The sequence below is a fragment of the Ahaetulla prasina genome, chromosome 14 (assembly GCF_028640845.1).
Source record: "Ahaetulla prasina isolate Xishuangbanna chromosome 14, ASM2864084v1, whole genome shotgun sequence".
Taxonomy (NCBI): Eukaryota; Metazoa; Chordata; class Lepidosauria; order Squamata; family Colubridae; genus Ahaetulla; species Ahaetulla prasina.
This window is the reverse complement of record NC_080552.1, coordinates 21,275,795-21,298,037: the sequence shown is the minus strand read 5'-3', so window position 1 is coordinate 21,298,037 and position 22,243 is coordinate 21,275,795. Positions and strand designations below refer to the sequence as shown.

The 22,243-nt window shown below is 44.9% G+C and overlaps 1 protein-coding gene across 4 annotated transcripts in view; it reads left to right on the top strand.

Moving 5' to 3' along the window:
* Positions 1–400: 400 nt before the first annotated feature.
* SDK1 (sidekick cell adhesion molecule 1) overlaps positions 401–22,243 on the top strand; it is a 503,056-nt gene continuing 481,213 nt past the window's right edge. For 3 of the 4 annotated variants that reach the window (XM_058157083.1, XM_058157082.1, XM_058157084.1), the window contains exon 1: positions 401–1,669. In XM_058157083.1, the coding sequence (XP_058013066.1) occupies positions 1,405–1,669 (265 nt within the window). In that variant the 5' untranslated portion in view covers positions 401–1,404. The remainder of the gene's footprint in view (positions 1,670–22,243) is intronic. The other variant, XM_058157085.1, reaches the window with a different exon arrangement.

The following is a 22,243-nucleotide window of genomic DNA, read 5'->3' as shown; positions in this document are numbered from 1 at the left end:
TATCCTATCCTTTCCTTTCTTTTCCTATCCCATCCCATCCCATCCCAACCCAACCCATACTGCATTTTATCCTATATTATCCCATCCTATCCTGCATTCTATCCTATCCTATATCGCATCCTGTCCTATCCTACATCCTATCCCATACTGCATTCTATCCCATCCCATCCCACCCTATACTGCATCCTATCCTATCCTATCCCGTATTGTATTCTATCCTATCCCATCCCATCCGGTACTGCATTCTATCCTATCCTGCCTTGTCCCATCCTGCATCCTATCCTATCCTATTCTGCATTCTATTCTATTCTGCATCTATGCCCTGCGATCCTTTTTCCACGCAAGCCCCCGGAGCTGCGAGGGATTCTAAACGGGGTGCGCGGGGCTTGGCGACGCGCTGCTGTGACGAGTGTCTCTCTCAATCGCTCTCAAATCTTTCTCTTCTTCTTCTCATCCTGGCAGATTCTTCCAAGGGTTCGCGCACGAGGGACTAAGCCGCCGGAGTCCAGACCGAGGCCGCCTCGAAGCCATCACCCCGGCCGTCGTCCCCTCACCTCCCACCGCCCCTACGACCGGCGGACGCGCTTCCCCCGCCCCGGAGCTGGCGGGGAGGCGAGAGGCGCTTCCCCTCCGCCCGCGTCGCTGCTTCTCCCGCGGGAGGGAAACTCGAGCAGGTCTCCTTTCGCCGCCACCGCCTCCTCTTCCTCCTCCCGCCGGCGGGTCGCTGGTGGCGCAGCTCGCCGGATAGAGCAGCACCAGCGGCTTCTCCTCCTCCTCCTCCTCCAGCTCCAGCCAGGCTGCGCTTCACCTGTAGGCGGCGGGGCTCCTCCAGTCTCCGGAGCCGGGCGAGGCGCCAGCAAGTGGCTCCCCCCGGCGCGCGTGGAAGCAGGGCTGGGGGCTCGTCGAGGCGCAGCAGCTCCGGCAGCAGCAGCAGCAGCAGCCCCGGAGGGTCCGATCCCGGCGGCGCTCTGCCCGGCGCAAAGGACGACTTGGCCAACTTCGCCACCCGCGGAGGACGGAGCAGGCAAGGCTGAAGCCAGGCGGAGGGGAAGGCTGAAGTCCCCGCCGCCGATTCCGCCTCCTCCTCCTCGCCAGGCAGGGCAGTGCCAGCCGCCAGCCGCCGCGTCCTCCAGCCTTGCAGCAGGGAAGGGAGGCGATCGCCGCGGCGGTGGCGGCGGCGCAGGCGGAGGAGATGGAGACGGTGCCGCCGCCGCCGCCACTCCTGCTTGCTTCTGCCGGGTCTGGGGCTCCTCTAGCCGGCGCAACCAGGGAGCAGCTCCGCGCCGGGGCCGCCCGCGCCCGCTCCAGCTAAACTGCCCCTTCGCCGGGACGACGGCGCAGCCCGAGGGACCCCCGCGCTCCGTCTGCCTGCCAGCGGCTCCGTCCGCCCTCAGCCAGGCTGCCATGCGGGCACCAGGCTCTGCCCGGCCGGGGCAACTTCGCCGGGACTCCGCCGACCTCCGACGGGACTCTAAGCGCAGCCCCGCGCCGGCCCGGGACTCTCCCCGGCGGAGCAACGGCCGGGCGCGGATAAAGTTAAACTTCTGCTGCGGAAACCGAAGAGGCGGCGGCGGCACCTTCTCGTCGCCCTCCCGCTTCCCCCGCCGCTGCCCGGGCTGGTGGGCGTTGCTCTGGGTCCAGCTCCACGTGTGGCGCGCCCTGGCGCAAGGTAAGCGGCCGGGGGACCACCTGGCCTCGCCCGCAGCTGCCTCCGCCCCACTTTGCCAACGCCGGGCATGAATCTGCAACCCCCCCCCTCCAGCCCTGGAGCCAGAGGCGGAGCGGGGGGGGGGAGCAGGCAGCCGGGACTGGGGGCTTCGGGGATGCTCGCTCTGGCGCCCCCCCAGCCCAGACGCTGCAGGCGGGCGAGGGGACTGGCCGTGGGGGGCTGGGGCGGAGGCGAGGGGCGCTCCCCGGAGGGCTAAGCCCGGCCTTTCTGCAGCTGGGAGCCTGGTCCCCTCCGAGCCTTGAGAAGCGGGTGGCGGGCAAGCCAGCAAGGCGCCGGGACAAGGGGCGTTGCTGTTGACTGCCGGCGCGCTTCCAGGGCCCGGGAGGTCCGGCCTCGCCCGCTGTTGGCTGCGGGGACTCCGGGAACCGGCCAGGAGCGAAGTCCAGCAGCCAAGCCCCCGCTCCGCCGCCCCCCCCTTGGAGAAGAGGAAGGGAGGGCGAGCTCCGTTGCTCGGCTTGCCAGTCTCTCGCGGAAGTTTCCCGTCCGGGCCTTCGCGCCCAGCTGCTCTCCCCCCCCCCAATTTGAATCTGGCCCCCTCCCTCCCTCCCTTCTTGTCCCGAAAAACGCGAGAGGCCAAGCCAAATATTGGCAAGCTTCCTTCCCAATCCTTTCATAAATCTTCCCTCCAGTGAAAGTGGCCCCTTCTTCCCTTGTATTTTGTATTATCCCTCCCCTCTCCCCCGTCTTTTGGATAAATATCATCATGACCTTTGGGAAGATAAATATTTGAACGGATATTTAAACGAGATTTCTCGCAGTCCGCAATGAAGCCAGTTTTGCATGCACGGGCTTGAATCAATTAAAATGACCTTTCGGATATTGTTTCTCCCCCACCCCTCCCTCTGGTTGAAGAGTGAAAGTAACTTTCCCTAGAGAACGAATTGAGCCTCTTCTCCCTGATTAGCTAATAAGAGCTGAGCATTTGGGAGCAGTCAAGACAAAACAAGTCTGCAGCTTGGTGCAACAATAACTTGGAAATAAGCCTTGTTGGTGTGTTCAGTAGAAATTGCTTTAAAATGTACTTAGGAACTGGATTATGTTGCCAGAAGTTTTTATTTTTTATTTTTGGAAGCTCCCGTGTTCTGCAGCTTTAAGAAAAGAGAGACTTGCTGTTTCTCGGTTATTAAAAGATGTTCCTTTAGTAGTGCAATGTTATGGCTGGGATAATGAGTGACCTTCTGAATACTGTTGAGCGAAGGCCACTCCTTGCGATGTCATATACTTGTAATGGTCAGCGGGCATGCACTGCCAAGCTAGGAAATCACATTTCGAAGGGATAACAATATGAAGCACTTAAAACTCATTGGACCAGGGATTCAGCTGCTAGCATATTTTGACCAGTGCTTAAGTGACCACTTCATTTCTGGAAGTGCTAACAATGTGCTGCTTATTACTGAGCATTTCTTTCAAAGCACTCTCAAAACTATAGGATTGATTGAGGAGAGCATGCAAGCAAACACAACTTGTTCAGATCATGAAGCTGTGATTCCTTGTCCCCTAAAGTTGATTTACATCGGTGACTAGGATTGAATCTCTTAATGAACATAAAGGGCACAATGGAAGTTCGTCTCTTAAAGCGAAAGGATTGGAATTTGGTTGGTACTTCAAAATGCCTGAATTGGTCAGGAGCCCAGGACTCTTATGGGTTTCTTGTAGCAACTCAAAATAAACAGACCAATAACATAGAAAGTCTCGTTCTAAGCTATTAATAAGTCCAGGACAAGCAGCTCTCCTGCCCCATCTTGAAAACTAGAATACTTAAGATATAAACTTTATTTATTGGTGCCTGCAACACCTTGTATGTTTCATTAGTTTTTAAGGGATCAGAAGACTCATTTTAAGTATAGAAACAAGGCCAAGTCCTGGCATTTAGGATGATATGTCACTAAGTTTGATATGTCACTATGAATTATTTTTGAAGGGAAACCAAATGTGTGGATATCACCAAATTGCTCAATGAAATAAAGATGGTGGCTTTGGCAAATAATTCAATATTTCAGAGCTGATGGCCTTTGGCAGTGAAACTGATGTTAATTCAGGGCATTTGGGCAGAAGGAAATGGAAGAGATCCCTTCCAGGGAAAAGTCAAGCATTTTTCAGATTGTGGAGATGGTGATCTGAAGTGAAGTCGCATGGCAAACAGTTTAGAGTTTTCATTCCAATTTGGGGGCATTGGCAACACTGGATAAAACAATTTCGTGCTGCTCTAGATTACGTTATATTGCTTTTTACCTATCCTGTAGATCAGGGGTGTCCAAACTTGGCAACTTCATGGCTTGTGGATTTCAAATCCCAGAATTCCCCAGCCTGCTTGACTTGACTGGCTGGGGAATTCTGGGGGTTGAAATCCACAGGTCTTGAAAGTTCTCACAGTTGGGCAACTTTGCTGTAGATCATTACGATTTGAAGTTTTCAAGACAACTTTGCCCCTCCCGAACAAGGTAGCTCTAGTTATCTTGTTTCATATAAATAACAGAATGACGGAATAAAAGAGTTGGAAGGAACCTTGGAGGTCTTACTTTGGCTTGTTTGCACATCTTGAATTGGCTGCTAATTTACAGGTAGAGACTGAGGTCCTTATTTTTAATGTCTAATAGGATTTCAGAGTTTCTCCCTATTTAAACAGCAACTTTTGTTGTTAGTTGCAAAGTCATGTCTGACCCATCGTGACCCCATGGACAACGTTCCTCCAGGCCTTCCTGTCCTCTACCATCCTCTGGAGTCCATTTAAGCTCACCCCGACTGCTTCAGTGACTCCATCTAGCCATCTCATTCTCTGCCATCCCCTTCTTCTTTTGCCCTCCATCGTTCCCAGCATTCGGCTCTTCTCCAGGGAGTCCTCCCTTCTCATTAGGTGGCCAAAGTATTTGAGTTTCCTCTTTAGGATCTGGCCTTCTAAAGAGCAGTCAGGGTTGATTTCCTCTAGGACTGATTGGTTGGATCGCCTTGCAGTCCAAGGGACTCACAGGAGTCTTCTCCAGCGATAACTGGAGAACAACTATCCCTACCCTATTTGCAATCTGGTTTTGAAATCTTCAGTTTCCAAAGCGATTTAAGAAGAAAACTTGCCTATCTCTAATTGATGCTGTGGATCTTGGGGGTCTACTTGGCTATAATTTTACAATGCTGAAGTTAGTAAATCGTTCATAATTGTTATAATTAGTGGACTGCATGTGAGATTATGTTAATTTCCTATTAGTTAGCATCTGAAAGAGTTTGAGATCCCCCGGACAAAACTTTAGCTGTCAGATATGATGAATAATTTTGAGCTTCCTCTGGTTTTACATGTCTCAAGCAGAGATAGTTCTGCATTTATATTTCCCAGAATATTTACAGTGCGTCGCTCTCTCTTTTTTTTATTAGCACATGTTCTTTACTGGGTTTTTGAATAGTTTTTGCTTTTCAGTATTTTGTTTTCTTGGCACATGTGAGCATATTTTCATACAAAGTAACTTCCTTCCAGAATTTTAATACAAACATACCCAATGTAACAATTCAGCATGGGCCAGTTACAGATTAATCACCTACATAAAAAGCATTAATCACATTGTTACTAAACAAGCTATAAACAAGAAACAAACCCACACACAATTTACCGTACTTTTTGGAGTATAAAGAAGCACTTTCCCATCCCACTAAAAGAGGATAGAAATGTTGGTGCGTCTTATACACTGAATACAGCCATTTAAAAACGGCCCCATTTTTAACCCACATGTTGCGTTTTTGCCCTCCCCGGCCCCCAGGAGCACTCTGCAGGCCTCCCAAACCCTCTGCACATCCCGTTTCTCACAAAAATGAAATGCGCAGAGGGTTTGGGAGGCCTGCAGAGTGCTCCTGGGGGCCGGGGAGGGCAAAAACTATTTTCTTGTTTACCTCTTCAAAATCTTGGTGCGTCTTATACTCCGGTGGATCTTATAGTCCGAAAAATACAATACTTTGGGTGTAATTTGTTAATTGGTCCAAATTTTTTTTTGCCCCCCCCCAAATGGCTGTGCAGATCTCTTTACTGGGTCTACAGCTCAAATTAACTAGAGGCCTTTTGTACCAAGCCTTACAAGGGAGATTATTTGAAGCAGTTTATAAAACGGAGAAGGTAAAGTTTAAAAGTGATTACAAGTGACAGATCATAAAAACTCCCCCCCCCCCGTTACACAAGAATCTTAAACCTTCAACTTTTTCAGAAGTTTTTCTTTTAAGTGGTTCCCCCCCCCGCCCAGTGACCTCATGCCCCTCATATATGACCCAGATATTACAACCCCAGGAAGAGAAAGAGGTGGCCATCCAGTTATAAGTGTACTTGGAAGATGCTGATTATTTAGATTTATTTCAACCCTGATGGAGGATCTTAGCTGAGGGAGATGTTGATTCTCTTGAACTCATGCTAGGTTGTCTGATTTGAGATTGGGAGTGCCATTCCTCCCTGTGCAACCACCCATCAGCGTGGCAACGGTGGTTTGACCCCTAAGATATGAGCTGGGGAAACTCACAAGTTTGTTTGTGTTTTCATTTTCCCCTGCTATTCTGCCTTTACATGGACCTGCTGTAAGCAGTCATCCAGAGACTCCACAAAATGCCATGGTTGTTAGTATTTATGTATCTTTCTATCTATCACAAATACTTTTCTGCTCCCTCAATCATTCCGTTTGAAGCACCTTGCCTGAACAACATATGTTAATCACCTTACAATAATTAACACGTTATCAGTGTTATCAAATAACAAGCAGTCAACAGAAGCTACAACACCACGCTGGTAGTTTGCTAATAAACCACAATAATGCGCTCATAGTTTGCTAATGCTGCTCAACGTTTCTCCCCCCCCCCACATATTATACCTGGATTAAAGTTAAGATAGGTGGGGCGGGTCTTTTGACAGTTGCCTGGGGGAGCTGTGATTTGGGCGAGAGCTGGCAAATCTAAGATAAAGGAGACAAGGTGGTTACAGGCCTGGAAAGTAGGGAGATGGTTTGAACTGGATTTGAAGTGGGACAACCTCTGAAGGATCCAGTGCCTCCACTGGGATCTCTTTAAATTTGCCAATAGTGGCAAGACTCTTCATTAACCCTCTCTCACCTCAGTGACCCTACTAACTTTCCAATATAATTACTGCAACCAACCATGTGTAGAACTACATGGGTCGACACAAGGAGTTGACTCATGAAAGTCTACTCAAGGAATATGCGACCTATGATCTTTTTATTATTTTTCAAAAAACAAAAAAAGAATCTTTAAACCATAGTTTCCTTCCAACAATTTTGCAATGGTTAAACATTTCTTACTTGTCCATTTTTTCTCCCTTATTTCAATGCATCCTTTATGCATACAAGTCTAATATTAATTTATTTACATATAAACAACAGCATACACAATTTCATTTCTACAAACTACATTTTTTCTGTTTCCTCTTATTTGTTGTTACATTTCTACTCCTCTATCTTCCTTATTTGATCTTTCCTTGCCTTTTAGCTCTCTCCCCTAGCCATTCGTACCATTTCTCCCACACTATATAATATTCCGTTTCCTCTTTTTCTTGGATCTCCTTTGTACGTTTATCCATTTCTGCCCGTTCCAAGACTTTTCTAATTAAGTTATCTTTGCCCTATGACCTTTTTTCTTGCAGCATCCCTGTGGTCACATGATCCAAAACTGGACACTTGGCAACTGACTGGTATCGATGACGGTTGCAGTGTCCCGGGGTCACGTGATCGCCTTTTGCAACCTTCTGACAAACAAAGTCAATGGGGAAGCCAGATTCACTTAAAAAACCATGTCATTAACTTAAGAAATGCAGCGATTCACTTAGCAACTGTGGCAAGAAAGGTGGTAAAATTTGGGCTCAGTTGTGTAGTTCTTGGGCAGCTAAATGGGACATCGTAAATGCCACCTACCTGCTCTGAAACCGCTGCCCCCTTTTTCCTGTGAGTCACCAGGCCTAAATAAGGAGCTGACCTTAGCTAATAAATTCTTCCTTCCTTCCTTAAATGCAAATAGAATTATTAAGGGAAAAGGCATATCTTACCAGAGGACATCTTTCAACACACTCTTTTCAATAATAAGCATTATTTCAAGCATTGAAAGATGGCCCAGACAAATTATTTTCTTTGGCACTTAACAACAGGAGCTGAGTTCATAATTTTTTTTTTAGGGAAATAAAAGCACAGGGTATAGCTTTAAGCATTCTTTAATGTAAAAGGGTACTTTAATGTTTCAAGAAAGAGAACTTGCCAGGTTTCCTTAGATTAAAGAGATGTTGGTGCAGCGTTTCATGACACTTGATCAAATCTTTAATTTAAAATCGTATAAAGAGCTGAATACTTAAAGTGAGATTAATGTTCCGTGTGCTTTATTAGAACCCAAACAAACTGATGGAAGGGGAACATATTGTTATGCGACAATGGGGCTTTTAAGACATCAAATACATCACTTGGTAGCACTGGCAAAATGTGCTAATTTTAATAATTTCATAGAATAGAAACAGCATTTAACCTAGAGGGGATGAAGAATTCAAAAATAACGCTCAGTTTACAAACTTGTTATCCATCAAACACAGAGAAATATTTGAGAAGTCACAGTGTAGCCACAGATAGAGTGTAGAAAGACTGCAGAAATTTCCCCTGACAGGTTGCAAATCATCAGATCAGAAATTTTAAGGGGAGGGGGCTTCACAATACACAGCAGAACTACTTTCTTCGTGATTCATTTCAGGTGGTTGCAAAATGCATATTAATTTGCTTCTTTGAGAGATACTGTTGAACCTAAACAGATGTCAGGGTCCAAGTAACACCCCCAATGAAAGACAACTCCAAGACTAAAAGTTCCTCAAAGTTCCATTTTATTAGATATGTCATATTGGCACATCTGGGAAACCCTGAATCTGAACGTTTCCAGGTTTTCCCCACCCAAAAGCAAGTCCAAGTCCCAGCCCAACACCCACATGTCCATCATGTAGTCCAATCAAAGCATCATCCCAAACTGAAGATGCCTCCCAGTCACACCACTCCAGATGCAGGGCAAGATGTCCTTGACTCTGAGAAAGGAATGTTATTATGAGTACATATCACCCTGGCTCCATATAATTCCCCCTCTCAGTTTCCCACAGTTGCAGGCCTGAAGATCCAACAAAAAAGATAGTTTCCAGGCCTGACAACAGAACCAGGTCTTGGTTGACCTTTGGTGCGTAAGAAAGATATTTCTATTCACTCTATTAATAGAAGAATATGGTTATAATTTGGATAGTGAATCCCCCTTCCCTTGTTGTCTTAATTTTAGGTATATATTTGTGTTACACTGGCGGCAACTTTTCTGGAAACCGTATTTTCCAAAATGGCTTGGGATTCTTTCTGTCACCTTGCCAGCATGTTGGAATGACGATGTGTGGGAAGTATCTGATCTCTTGAAATAAGTATCACTGCTGCTACCCCAGGGGTGGCATTGGGGAAGACAGATGGAAATACTTAGCTCCTTGAGGTTGGCCTCTCCATTAAGCATCAGCAGTTTGTTGCCTTGGGAAATGTCAAAATTGGCATCCTTAAAAAAACAAAACAAAAACTAACTTCACACTTGGATTGTAACAAAGAAACTTTTCTCCTTGTAGCCGAAATGAATTTGAAGACCTGGTGGAAAACATATTTCAGCTTTTACTTTGAGGAGAAAGGTGATAATGATATTAAGACGGATGTATTGTCACCGTTGAGAAAGTGCATTAGAATTATTGTCTCACCAAAGATAAGAGCGATAAACTTAGACAGGAAATCCTTTCCCTCTTTTGTTTTCTACTTTAGCACCTCCAGAGGACTTTTACTTCTCCCTGTTTAAGGTCTGTTATGCTTTGCAGCGGCAATCTGCCCTTTATTTTGACTTATGAGCAAGTCGGAAAAAAATGGACTCTGACTTGCACATGATACTAGTACTGAGGGACAGATAAGGGTCAGCCCTGTCTGATAATGAAAAATGAGATAGCGGTTTGGTGACTTGGTACACCAATAACGTAGGAAAACCTTTTGAAGTTTCCACACAAGAGAAGTTCAGGGACACAACTCAGTCGATGATATTTGTTCGCCTGGATTTTATTCTTTCTTTTTTTTTAAAGAGAGAAAATATGCAATAATAGAAAGCGATTCGGCAGGAACAAGCGATCTGATCCACTATTCCGATCATTCATCATTCTGTGAATACAGCATGCTTTTTTCTTTTCTTTTTTTTTAAATTTACAGGTTTTGACAGCTGTGTACTTCTTTTGCAGCTTTGGCTAGAGGCAACATGGTCTATTCTAAAAGGCAAATAATAACATTTCTTGTGAGATCAAAATGAAAAGACATTTGGTATCAGATCTGAGAGAGCAGAGTCAACGGCATTTGGAGAGTCAGCCAATTGCACCAGAGTTCCCTTTCAAAGCTTAGCATAAAACACTTAATTTCACTCAGATACCAACAGATTGTTTTTTTCATTACGCCCCTTCAGAATATTGTGGCTTTCACTACCCACCATTTTAATATTCTTTATGTGCTGCCAATCCATCTGCTAACCGGAATAGACAGAATTATTCATTCTGGTACTGTATTGATGGCCAGGCTCCTATCCCCTGAATCAGGAGAGAGGGTTTGTAACAGAACCATCCTAGAGATGGAATATTGGCCTCAGGACTAGAACAGAACAGAACAGAACAGAACAGAACAGAATAGGAATTCATTATTGGCCAAATGTGATTGGACACACAGGGAATTTGTCTTAGGTGCAGATGCTCTCAGTTTACATAAGGAGAATAAAATACATTCATCAAAAATAAAAAGATGCAACACTTAGTGATAGTCAAGGTTACTAATCAGCTATCAAATTGTACTAGGAAACAAATAAAATCAATATAAATGGAAAGATAAAAACAACACGGTTATAGTCACAAGAGGGAAGAGATAGATACTAGTAAGGAAGCGAAGAATAATAGTAATACCATTAGAGATATACTATAAGAATAATAGTAGTGCAGACTTAGTAACTAGTTTGACAGTGTTGGGGGAATTATTTGTTTAGCAGAGTGATGGCGTTCGGGAAAAAACTGTTCTTTTGTCTAATTGTTCTGGGGTGCAGTGCTCTATAGCGTCATTTTGAGGGTAGGAGTTGAAACAGTTTATGTTTAAGATGTGAGGGATCTATAAATATTTTCACAGCCCTCTTTTTGACTCATGCAGTATACAGGTCCTCAATAGAAGGCAGGTTGGTAGCCATTGTTTTTTCTGCAGTTCTAATGATCCCCTGAAGTCTCTGTCTTTCTTGTTAGGTTGCAGAACCAAACCAGACAGTTCTAGAGATCAGAGAAATACAGGAGAAGAGAAGATGTCCTTTTTCCTCATCCCCATTGAGTTGAATTCAGGCTTGATGTTTGTGCCTCTCTGTCCCATTGATTAGAACTCCAGGACATGGAGGACTAACTGACAAGCCATCCACTTCTGATTCCAGCCCATAATATCTCTACTGCTGCTTTGAAATTGGGAGGGTTTTCACCTGGTCTATTTAGACTCGAGCCTGGCAATGCAGGTAGTCAGGTTGAGGATCGAATGAGCGGATCGTCTTTCCGCTTCACTCTTACTTTCCCAGACATAAAAAAAAATGTGAACTCCCCTAGAAGGGGCTTTGCATATTTTTTTTTCAACAGCCTTGTAAATACATTTAAAAACAAAACAAAACACCCTAGTTCCTTGATGGCGAACTTATGGCATGCGTGCCACAGGTGACAACGCAGAGCCCTCTCTGTGGGCATGCCAGCTGTTGCTGCAGCTCCACCACGCATGCATGGCCAGCTGGTCTTTGGGTCTCTGCTGTGGATGCGTGGGGAGTGGGCGCATGCGGACGACGCATGCACGGGAGGACGGGGGGGCGGGGGACACGCGCGGGTGTGTGTGCAGGTTGGTGTAGGAGGCTTTCCAGGGGCAAGGTGGGGGCAGGGCGCATGCACAGGGAGGTGGGGCACATGTGCTGGGTGGGGTGGGGGGCATTGCATTTTGGGGGTTCTGGCACACGTGTGTGCATTTGTGTGCATGCATGCGCTTTGGGCACCTGGCACCAAAATGGTTAACCATCACTGCCCTAGTCCATAGAAAGTATGACAAACCTACCTCCAACTTGGGCCTCTGTGGCTCAGACTGGTAAGACAGTCTGTTATTAACAGCAGCTGCTTACAATTACTGCAGGTTCGAGTCCCACCAGGCCTTCCATCCTTTATAAGGTAGGTAAAATGAGGACCCAGATTGTTGGGGGCAATAAGTTGACTTTGTATATAATATACAAATGGATGAAGACTATTGCTTGACATAGTGTAAGCCGCCCTGAGTCTTCGGAGAAGGACGGGATATAAATGCAAATAAAATAAAATAAAATAAAAAAACTTCCAGCTCTTATCTTTAAACATTTAGGTACCTTCACACATAAAGATTCTCCATCATCCAGGTCACGATATCCCAAAGCTGCTTTTGATATCCCAAAAGGCAACTGGACTTTCTTGTGTTTTTTTTTCTTTCTTTCTTGAAAACGTTTCGCTTCTTCGTTTTCAAGGGGGGGTAAAAACTCAAGGAAGTCCAGCTGCCTTTTGGAAAAGCACCCTTGGGGCCTGTAATGGAGGGAATGCCACTGATTAAACGGATGTGTCGGCATTATGAACTTTGAATTCCTAACGAGCCCAAGATCCGTAGGAGAAGGAGTGGCAGAAGCTGGAGGCGGAGTGAAAAGAGGAATCAGCCTAGAATCCCTACATAGTCACAAGCGAACTAAGTTCACTTTCCTTATCTAAGGCCAAGCAGGGGCGAACTGTGATGAGAAGATTCCTAGGCATGAATAGCAATAAATCATTTCGATTGGGACCTTCACGTGTAGACCTGATTTTTCCTGCTTGACACGAAGGGTGATAGTTTTTGCTTTAATTACAGAAAAAAGATCCAAGGAACAAGCCACCAGAAAGCTTTTATGGACTGTAAATGTTTTGTCCTGCAACAGACCTTCCTGTGGCCTTCCAGATGCCGAGGGCTCCCACTCCTGTCCTCTATGATTAGTGTACACGCCATCCTTTTCGTTTTCAGTGATGGATGGGTTTATTTATTTATTTATTAAATTTGCTCGCCATCCATCTTGCTGTCACGCAACTCTGGGTGGCTTTACAATCTGATAAAATGACATTAGAAAAGATTAAAGCAGTAAGACCGCAAACACATTAAAATCAACCAAAAGGAGCTAAGGTAGCAGGAGGTATACAACAGAGCAGAGGCGGGATCTTCTCTTGTGATGTATTTATGTACCTTTATATACACACCTGTTGCATATACACCTGTTGTATATACACCTGTTGTATAGTCTTAGGTCCTGTCTACTTTTTGGAATGCAGCACACAAATATCCAGGCTATCTTTTGGCCTGTGCTGCAACCTGATCCATTCTTATTATTACACCTATTTCTATCTCATTGCCGTTTGCCTTGTTCTCTTTTCCATCTGCCCAAGTTCAGGGATCCATTTTACCAAGAGATTTGCTCTACAACCTGGAAGGACTATCCTTTTGTCCATTTGTGTCTCAGTTTCATTCTCCAATCCTTCCTCTTCACTCCCTTCCTCCCTGAAAACATTCCTTAATCTGTCTTTCTTTCTCCATTCTGTGTCTCCATTATATTCGATCATAGATAGAAGTAGTACGTCTTAGCTTCCTTCTGTTCCTCCCAGTGAGTTTTCCTCTGACCAATCTGGAACCTTCCTTTCCTTTCCTTTCCTTTCCTTTCCTTTCCTTTCCTTTCCTTTCCTTTCCTTTCCTTTCCTTTCCTCTCCTCTCCTCTCCTCTCCTCTCCTCTCCTCTCCTCTCCTCTCCTCTCCTCTCACCCCCTCTCCATTCCCCTCTCCCCTCCCCTCCCCTTTTCTTTTTTCTTTTCTCCAGAGCTTAAACCAGACTTTCAAATTAAAGGGCAATTTTCAATGTAAACCGGACAGCTCGTTTCCCTTCAGATCTTCAGAGGGACAGTTGTCAGGTAGCTCTGCGAATGTGTGAGGTTTTTAATCCCCCCACCCTCCGACTAGATATTTCACAATTGAATTCATTTGCTCAAGTGCCTTGACATAAATCATGTGTAAAAACTTTGCAAATGCATGGAAATCAAAGGGAGAGAAAATGCATTCTCCAAAGAGACATGGAAAATATTTCTAAGAGCTGGGCAGGTTGTGCATTCTCCCAGAATTTAATTTCAACACTCTTCCCTCCCACCTTGACAAAGATCACTCCTAAAAAGCAGAAACCATCTGACTGTGTTCCTGTTACCCCGTTGTTGTTTTCTCTCCCCCCACCCTTGCCATCTGCCTTAGCCGCCTCTCCTTGTAGGTGCTAAATTTACAACTTCTAGGAGAGAAGGAGAATTTTTGCAGGTGAAGACAAAGAGAAAGGCATGGGGGAACACCTGTGGTTTCCTTGCAGGCAGTTGTTACTTGCTACAGGTAAGAAGAAAATTACATGGTGGGTTTAGAATCCTCACTTGATGAGGATTGTTGATTTTCGAGATGATGATTATAGACAACCCACATGCTTGAAAGGCTAATAATTTGAAGGCGCCTAATGATCTTGTCGGTTGTTCAAAGCCGGCATTTATTACAGAAGAATTGCCATTAAGATAGGGGCAGAGTTTGCCTCTTCAAGCTTCCAGTTGGATATTTTGCCCTCCCCCACAAAAAAACCCCCTTAGCAAATCTGAGAACTGAGATGGTTTAACTTCTGGCGGCTTCCTAAAAAAAGGAAGTGCTTTATTGGAGACCTTTATCCAGTATAATTTACAGCTCTGATGCTGGGCGTGATCCGTCCAACTTTCAACCTGTTACACCTGACTTAGAGATCCTGTGTAGTCTTTCACGCAGGGGTGAAATCTACTTACCTTCCTTACCGGCTTGGAAGTGCACATGCTACTTGTGCTTGCCTCACTCATGTGTGCAGACCTTCTGCGCACGTGCAAAACCTTCTGCGCATGTGCAGAAGGTAAAAAACACATTACTTCCTGGTTAATTTCACCCCTGCTCTCAAGACTGATGAAGGATGGTCTGGTAAACCCATTTAGTTTTCTTCCTGTTTCTTATTTTTATGATGGACTAGCTGAATATCTGTGCTCCACTACGAAACTGTGTGATTGGGCTTGATAAATCAACACTTACAGCTTGAAAATTAATGAGTAGTTATGATCAGCCTGTCCTCTCCCCTTCTCTCCCTCAGCCTTGCCCCACAGAAGCCTCCCCTATCCTATCCTATCCTATCCTATCCTATCCTATCCTATTCTATCCTATCCCACTTCTCTCCCTCAGCCTTGCCCCATGGAAGCCTCCCCTATTCTATCCCTCTTCTCTCTCTCAGCCTTGCCCCACAGAAGCATATCCTATCCTGTCCTGTCCCGTCCCGTCCCATCCCGTCCCGTCCCATCCCATCCCATCCCATCCTATCCTATCCCCCTTCTCTCCCTCGGACTTGCCTCATAGAAGCCTCCCCTATCCTATCCCCTGCTTGCTGCTGTGAAAGTCAAACTGAAAGTGAAACTCCTCTCCTCTGCTTGTGTTTTGCATTTGGAACAGATTTCTTTTCCGGTAGGGAGGGGAGGGGGAATAGAACTCCTTAGCATCAGAGCATGTTAATAACAATATAGGAAATCCTAATGCTCTGATAGTCATTTCGAAAAATCCTTTTTTAGTGAACACCTAGAAGCCAAGAGGAACATACATGGCAAATTTCAGGTTTGTAGGTTTTACGGTTCTGGAGAGTTCGTGATGATGCATGAGTAGTATTTTGCATATATATACATACATATACATACATACATACATACATACATATATACGCACACACACAGTTGCAGATGATTGGGGTGGTGGTGTTTTTTTGGTTTTAGAACTCTAAAATGATGCCAAAGGTCAAGAAATGTAGGTTTTCTTCTTCCAAGCTTTCCTAGAAACTGGCTGGAATGTCAGCATTTCTCTTTCAGATAAGAAAGCATGAAATGGGGATGTGAAGTTTGATAGAATTTCTCTCCATGTCAGTTAAATGAGAGGAGGGGTGGGGGGGAAATCTGGCTAGGAGCTACTCTGTGCAAACCTATAATGCCCTTCTCTGAAAATTAGTTGTTGTTCCTTCTTCATTTCTACTTTAGTAGCTAAGTCATACTTAATATTTTTTTCTTTTCTTTTCTTAATGTTATTTTATGGTAATGGCAGATCTTTGAGGATTGGAATTGCCCCCCCCTCCCCTTCCCCGCTGCCAGATGTCCTCTCAATGGGAAGCTTTTTTTGAATACCAAAAGCAACAAATGTTCAGCTTTCATTTTTTTTTTACAGAAGACCAGTTCCAGGTGTTAATATTTGGTTTTAAAATTTGAAGCATTGATGGTACTATATGTTATCACCCATTTGCCCAGAATGGTTGCCAATCTAGTGTTTATCACTCTGGGATGCCTACTTTGAACTGCTGTGCAATATTGTAATTTTATTCCGTTCCCTTTTCTATTTGTTTCCTTCTTCATAGAAGCATTTTAATACACACACACACACACACACACACACAACTATCGGTAGGAAACCAGCTTAGTGTTGTAGAAAACAGAGCTTAGGTTAAAATCCGTGCATCGGGGATTTATATGATCTTGTACATCATGCACGTCGCTTCGTCATACTTGTCATGTTTTACCTTTAATTGCTAGCTTAATTATTAAAAATGGATTGTCCTGAGCTGCTCAGAAGGCTGGAAATGGTGACCACATGACCTGTGGATGCCGGAACTGTCTTAAATACACGCTGTTTGTCAAGCACCCAAATTGTGATCATGTGAGCCCCAAGGATGCTGCAGGAGTTGTCAGTATGAGGACCGTTGTGAGCAGGGGTGAGCTTCAAAAAATTTAGCAAGGGGTTCTCTGCCTGGTTGCTGGGTGGGCGTGGCCATGGTGGGTGTGGCCTAGTTGGCTTCCTGCACCATGGCTGGTGGGGGGAGGCGTTTTTTCCCTTCCTGGGCTCTGGAGGCTCTCTGGTGGCCCTCTTCTTGAACTTCTGGTAGTCCCATTTTTCACCTCCGTGCGCACCCTGCACTTACCTGCATCCAAACCAGGCTGCATGGGTAAAGTGACCAGATTTCAGCGATGGCAAAGCGGGACACCATTAACACGGGGGGGGGGGCTGCGCATGTGCGCTGAGTCTCGCCACGTGGCTGAAGGAGGAGGAGCGGCTGCTGCTTCTCGGCTCTTCCAGGCAGGCTCGGCTCTCCTCTCGGTTCTTCCAGGCAGGCTCGGCTCTCCTCTTGGCTCTTCCAGGCAGCCTCCGGCGGGTGAAGTCAAGTGGCATCTCTCGCGAGAGCAGGTGGAGGAGAGACACCGCTTGACGTCTGTAACACCCACTCCGCCTCTGCCTCCTCCTCCTCCTCTTGCGTTGCAAAATCGGGACTTTTTTGCCGCGGGACGCGGGACAAATTATTAAAAAGCGGGACTGTCCCGCCAAAAACGGGACGTCTGGTCACTATATGCATGGGGATTCCTGGGAAGGGCAGGGCGGAGTGGGCAGGGCGAGCCAGGAGTGGGATTTGGGGGTTCTCCAAACTGCACAGAATCTTAGCTGGAGGTTCTCCCGAACTCCTATGAACCCTCAGCAGCCCCCCCCTGTTTTAAGTCTCTTTCTGCAGTGTTGTTGCAACCCTGAACCATCAGTAAACCAATTCTTGTACGTCGAGAACCACCTGTGGGTTTTTTTTTTTTTTTTATGCAATCAAATTTCAGTTGGAATCCCATTTGCTATTGACCGTCCCAGCTCCTTTATTCGAGTCTGTTGTTTGCTCTGGTTCTTTTATTACAACGACGTCTCCTTTTTTTTAACCTGGGAAAAAATGAACACGCTCCATTCATCTGTGGCATGATACATTTGTTGTGATCGCCTAAGTGTTCCACAGGATAGACAACACGGTTGAAGTGATAGCCTCCTTTCACTTCAACAGAACATCACACTCATGTACTTAAAATATTCATGAGCTGAGCTGCTGCATCAAGAAAAAGTATTTAATGGGGCTTACAGTGGTGTACAGCAACTTGAAAATTTGGCAGCTATAATAACTTAAAAAAAAACATTAAGATCTATGGAAGCAGAGCCTAATATTTTGGCTCAGCTGTGCACTGTTTTCTTTTTCTTTTTTCTTTTTAAAAAAGCAAAGTTAGAATTTTCCTAAACCACTGCTACAAACTGCATTAAAAAGTAGTTGTATGGTTGTTGCTATAGAACCTCTGGTTGTCATTCATCTTGACTTAATGGCATGTTCTGTTTACTGCTGAATCACTGCAACCTGAAACAAACAGGCATGATGATGTGATAAATTATGACATATTCCAGCTTTTATTTCCCCATCTGTCAATTTGTACTGATAGGAGGTATCCAGCTGTCAGTCAAAGTTGAGCACAGGGGGTAATGATATTTACCACCGATTCGGATCCAAGATTGATTTCTATCACATATTCATGTAAGCAGATTAGTTCTGAACACACTAACAGAAGAAGCACCCTGTTATTAAGAAAATCAATGTCTTCCTTTGCTTTCTTTTCTTGCAATGGAACTAGGTCCCGAACTCAAAATTCTTCTGGCGGCAGAGGAAAAGTATTGAAAACAAACCAAGTTAATTCCTTAGTTTATCTTAATATGTCTTCATAAAATGTATTTCAAACCTGAAATACATTAAATAGAATAGAATAAAATAGAATAGAATAAAATAGAATTCTTTATCAGCCAAGTGTGATTGGCCAACACAAGGAATTTGTCTTTGGTGCATATGCTCTCAGTGTACTTAAAAAGAAAAAAAAAATACATTCCTCAATAATCATAAGATACAATACTTAGTGATGGTCATAGGTTACTAAATAAGCAATCAAATTATACTAGGAAACATATAGAACAATATAAATCGTAGAGATACAAGCAACAAGGTTATAGTCATAAGTGGGAAGAGATGGCATGATAGGAATGATGAGAAGATTAATAGTAGTGCAGACTTAGTCAATAGTTTGACAGTTTTGAAGGAATTATTTGTTTAGCAGAGTGATGGCGTTCCGGAAAAAACTGTCCTTGTGTCTAGATGTTCTGTTGTGCAGTGCTCTATAGCATCATTTTGAGGGTAGAAGTTGAAACAATTTATGTCCAGGATGTGAGGGGTCTGCAAACACTTTCACTTGACCTAACTTGACCTAGCTAGAAAAAAAAATGAGACCAGCTAAAGTAACTTTAATTATCGTCTGGCATGTTTTGTCCTGCGGTTATTGAAAACGATGGCCTTCCAGATTCAGGGTAACTTGGGGGAACCCTACTCAGAAGGCAGCAACTTTTCAGGAGTTGCCTACAAACGCCTGACACAATTTTCCCGAGTGGAATAGAAGAGAAAGTGGCGCCAACAGCTGGGTGCCAGGAGGGTGAAAATGGTCAGGAAGTTAAGATGCTGAATAGAGTATTTTGCAACCTCGGAGGGCTGCACCGCCTGCGATGTTAACAAGGCCTCCTAGCAGAGCTGTCAGTTTTCATCATATGAACTTGGACAGTTTTCTCCTCCCTATTGCTTATCTCCACTTTGATCCTGGCTTCCAGAATTGCCTCGGAATGAAAAAGCAACCCGAGAAGTCATAGTTTACAATCTCGTCGAACCAGCCCAGGAGACGATAATTACTCTTCCTACTCAAAGCAGGGCTGGCTTTTAGTTGTCGGGGGTGGTTGGGTGGGTGGGATAAAGATCAAATCCCATGAATCCCAGCGCTTGAGGTACCAGCTCATAGGATTTGGGCTACGAATTCTGCTGCCGGCATAAGGAAAACATTTGAGCCGCCGGGAGAACTCGAGCGAGAAACATTTTGCACACACGTCATGTAACTTGAGCGCCTGTAGCATCTTGTGAATTGTGGAAGATGGGATGAATGTCACAAGGCAGGTGTTGCAGACCTGAGTAGGAAGCATCCCTCAAACCTTTGGCTGGTTGACCTGGGCCAGGTTGTACGGAAGGATTTAGTGACACCAACGCTGAGCCCTGTAAGTAGGGATTCCTTTAGGAACAGGCTTATCCGACGCCGTGTAAAATTGGCTCACCGGTTCGGAGTCTGCGTTTAATTTCCTCGAGGGCCCTGGAGTGACGCTGCTTGGGATCCCTCGGGATCCCTCGGTTGCCCTTCTAAGCTGGCAGAACAGAAGGTGTTCGCTAGGGGCGGGCTGGCTGGCATGTGGCCAATTTCCCCTCCCCTCCCCCTCTGCCAATCATTGCAGATCGCTTGTCTCTAATCCCAGGCAAGGGGTATTCGTTTTTTAATCAGCCCATAGAATTGGCAATCCCGATAACACTGGTGAATGGGAGGAGGATGGGTTGGAAAACAACGGATTAAAAATAAATATTTCCTTTAATTGGTTTTAATGTCGGCTTCCCAGAAATGAAAGAGTTTTTAACCACATGTTTTCATTTTAAAACAACTGCTGGTGTCGATTCTTACCTGAGACTCTGTGGGTGTATACACACACATAAGGGCTGTGTAGCTTTAGGGCGTTGAAGGCACAAAAGTGGTTAGAAATATGCTGATGCATTAGCAATAGCAATAGCCATAGAACTTAGACATATAGCAATGGCAATAGCATTTAGACTTATATACCGCTTCACAGTGCTTTTACAGCTCTTTCTAAACGGTTTACAGAGTCAGCCTATCACCCCCAACAATCTGGGTCCTCATTTTACCCACCTTGGAAAGAGGGAAGGCTAAGTCAACCTTGAGCCTGGTGAGATTTGAACTGCCAGATTGCAGGCAGTCGGCAGAAGTAGCCTGCAATATTGCACTCTAACCACTGCACCACTGCAGCTCATATATCACTTCACAATGCTTTATAGTCCTCTCTAAGCAGTTTGCAGAGTGAGCACATTGCCCCCAACAATCTGGGCCCTCATTTTACCGATCTCTGAGGGATGGAAGGCTGAGTCAAACTTGAGCCAGTCAGGATCGAACTCCTGGCAGTGGGCAGAGTCAGCCTGCAATCCTGCATTCTAACCACTGCGCTACCATGTCTCTTAGTACTAACTTAGCAACAGTGGCTTCTGAAAGCAGTTTTGTTTTCCCCTGGGATGAGATGGGGTGATTTGGTTGAAGAAGCTCAAGGAGTTGTGGTGACGTCTCCTAGGACAGGGGTCTCCAACCTTGGTCCCTTTAAGACTTGTGGACTTCAACTCCCAGAGTCCCTCAGCCAGCAAAGCAAAGCTGGCTGAGGAATTCTGGGAGTTGAAGTCCACAAGTCTTAAAGGGACCAAGGTTGGAGACCCCTGTCCTAGGAGACCTTTTTGCCTTTGCGCGGCAAAAATGGATTATTGATTTTATTTATTATCTACGTATTCAAGGCGGCATCCCTCTTCTCGGGTTCCCACAAAATGACAACCCTCCAAGCCAGGCCTACCCCGCTGCAGGGAGGCTGGATCTAAACCTTTAGTGCAGGAGTGTACAACCTTGGCAATGTTAAGACCTGTGGACTTCAATTCCCAGAATTCCCCAGCCAGCACAGGTCTTAATGTTGTCAAGGTTGGATTCCCCCATGTTTTAGTGTCTTTGTTCTCAGTCCAACACCTCTCCAACTAGATCATACCAGTGTAATTTCTTTTCTAAATACAAGGAATTTTCTATCTGTTGAATGTGCATATTCTTGAAAACTAGCCATGTGGTTTATTCCATTCATAGGGCTTAAACATGCGGCAGAACAATGAATGAATCCTGTTTTCTGGTCAGAAAGACTAATTCCTTGGGCTAGCCGTCCTGCTACAGGGACTTAATAACTAGATTTTAATGCAATTGTAACGGGACCCAAAATACTCTGTCATTTTTAAACCTGACTGTGCTCCCTTCCTTTTTATTAATGCAAAAGGTACTTCATTCTCGCCAGTAGTAAAACAATAATATAGTCTAAAGGTTGCTAAGGAAATCTTTGAAGTTAACTCTTCTTCCAGTTGGCTGAAAGATAGCCATGACTCACTTCTACAATTCCCTAGCATTGCTACGTTGCCAGGATACTGGAAAGAACTTTTATGAGCAATACTGTGATCACACATTAAATAATTGTTTCCATTGTTCTGCTTAAAAAAAAAAGAAAGTCCACGAAGCCAAAAAAGATGATGAAATCGTATTCCATTTCCAGAATGGATGTGCAAGCCAAGACCTGAATTTGTAGGTTGTTTCCTGTTTTAAAGGATATGACTAGTTCAGCTTTTAACTATTTGTTTTCCGAGTGGGAATAAGAAGCACCGACTTAAAAATAAATAAATTGCTGAGTCGGTCACTGCAATAAATGTTTGTTAAGCTCAGGCGCATCTGCAAGAGATGGTTTAAAAAAAAAGAAGAAGTTAGAATGACATCTATGGTATGATTGAAGTTCTGTCTGTCTCTAGTATTGTGGCTCCCATCTGAAATGTATTCAAAGAAACAGAAGCACAGAATACTTAAACAGTGTTCTCTACTTCAGTCAAAATATCACGTCTTCAAGTTCATTTATCA